The sequence below is a fragment of the Trichinella spiralis genome (genome assembly GCF_000181795.1).
Source record: "Trichinella spiralis strain ISS 195 chromosome Unknown Scfld6353, whole genome shotgun sequence".
Taxonomy (NCBI): domain Eukaryota; kingdom Metazoa; phylum Nematoda; class Enoplea; order Trichinellida; family Trichinellidae; genus Trichinella; species Trichinella spiralis.
The window spans coordinates 1-1,890 of record NW_003533292.1 but is presented as its reverse complement, the minus strand read 5'-3'; the positions used below and the strand labels follow the sequence as shown (position 1 = coordinate 1,890).

Below are 1,890 nucleotides of genomic sequence, written 5' to 3'. Positions count from 1 at the left end.
AAAGCAAACATCAACAATGAAAGAACAATCCACTCCCTGTACAACCATGCTTGTATAAGCGCAGATGGATTGTGTTGACAATTTTTTGCATGCTGTCTATGTCCAATTCGTTCCAATGGATCCAATATGCCACAGTTGGAAATGTGATCGTCGATTATTATGATGTCTCTTACACTGCCGTCGACTGGACTTCACTTATTTACATGATAGCTTATATTCCTCTCATTCTACCGGCTACTTGGGTGATGGATCGCTACGGCTTACGTTTGGTGCTTATTTTAGGCTCCTTTGGAAATTGTCTAGGCTCTTGGATTAAGTGCACATCAGCTGCTCCGACGCGTTTCGCTATTGCATTTCTTGGTCAGACAATTGTTGGATCATCTCAGATATTTATACTTTGCGTTCCGCCGAAATTAGCTGCCGTCTGGTTCGGCCGTAACGAAGTCTCCACAGCTACCGCGATAGGAGTGTTCGGCAATCAGGTATGATAATATATTACTAATTATTCTGCTCAAATAATTTTTACCCTTATAAAATCATAAGAAAAATTTTTGATAAAAATATTCAAACTATATGCTTATTTTTATGCTTATCTTTTGATAGTATTTTACGGTTTATCTAATTTTAAAATCACTATCATTCAAAACAACATCCCAACAATGCATTACTTTATACATTTAGCTGTCAAGATGGACAGAAAATTGTTATACATGAGCAAATTGCTAATTAATAATAAGGAATGTCAATTCACATTTAAGTAATTAATCACAATTTTGTTTCCGGCGTTTATTGATGTAGAAGTTTATGAAATTTCATTGCTGAATGCATTTTCACTTCTTTATGATGAATTCGCGACTAATAAAATCGCTTATACACTTTCAGGAATTAGAGGAAGGCTTTTTTACTTGCTTTATTTACAATATGGTTTTCCTAGATCTGAGCTATGCTGTAAACTTGCGTAAAAAATGTTTTGCTTTTAGGTATGCTTAAATGTCAAACAAAGAATTTTTATAAATCAATTTCATTAATACAACATTTCATTAGATAATAATAGTCATAATAAAAGTACAAATGTCGTTCTTGTGATAAGCATTAAATCTGAATATGTTAAAAAGTTATTGTGGTTTTTGTTGTATTTCTTTTACAAATATCTTACTGGATGATTTGCATCGAATGTCATCTAATACTAACCAAAAGTACATTTTCTGTAAAAATATTTTCTGATATTGTTTTATGAATGCATCTGAGCTATCCCATCTTTAAATTATAAATATTACAATGTAGTGTATTATTTTTAGAAAAGTAAATATATTGCACGGATAATGTTACTGAGACTGATGGAGAAATTTCCAAACTGTGTTATTTCGTACAAAATTAAAACATAAAGCAGTAAAAAGAAAAACTATTGGTTGGTAAGATGGGCAAATTAATTAGCGTCATGATAATAATTAAAAATAACATACCATAAATGTAATTAGTTTATGTAAATAACTACTGCTATACTCTATGCTTGGGATTTTGCCTTTTGACCTTTTCATTTGGGTTAATAAGGATCGAAGGAATACAATTAAAATGTTGAAAGACATGGTTATTGTAATTTTTTTGAATACTTTATTAGTTGAAAGTTCACTGCTTTACTGAAAACATGCGAAAGGGGTGTATTTTCTTACCTGCCATTTTATTTGATCGAATCGTTTTGCAACATTTTTTTGAACAGAAAGATGTTGATAAATGTAATTACTTTTGGTAGCATACTGTTTGCGGCTTATATTTAAAAATTGGAAACAGAAACGACCATCTTTGTGTTTCAGTCAGCTGATAACATGTAAACGAGCTGTGCACTTTAAATGATTAGCAAGACAGTGATCATTAACTCTAACGTTTTAGAGT

The 1,890-nt window shown here is 31.5% G+C and overlaps 1 protein-coding gene across 1 annotated transcript; it reads left to right on the top strand.

The window, feature by feature from the left end:
- Nucleotides 1–89: 89 nt before the first annotated feature.
- On the top strand, nucleotides 90–482 carry Tsp_15313 (feline leukemia virus subgroup C receptor-related protein 2; the record flags this gene model as incomplete). Its single annotated transcript, XM_003366226.1, is given in 2 exon segments — nucleotides 90–264; nucleotides 283–482. Coding segments are annotated over 2 exon segments (375 nt in total), but the record flags the coding sequence as incomplete, so codon positions are not given.
- Between the last annotated feature and the right edge of the window lie 1,408 nt (nucleotides 483–1,890).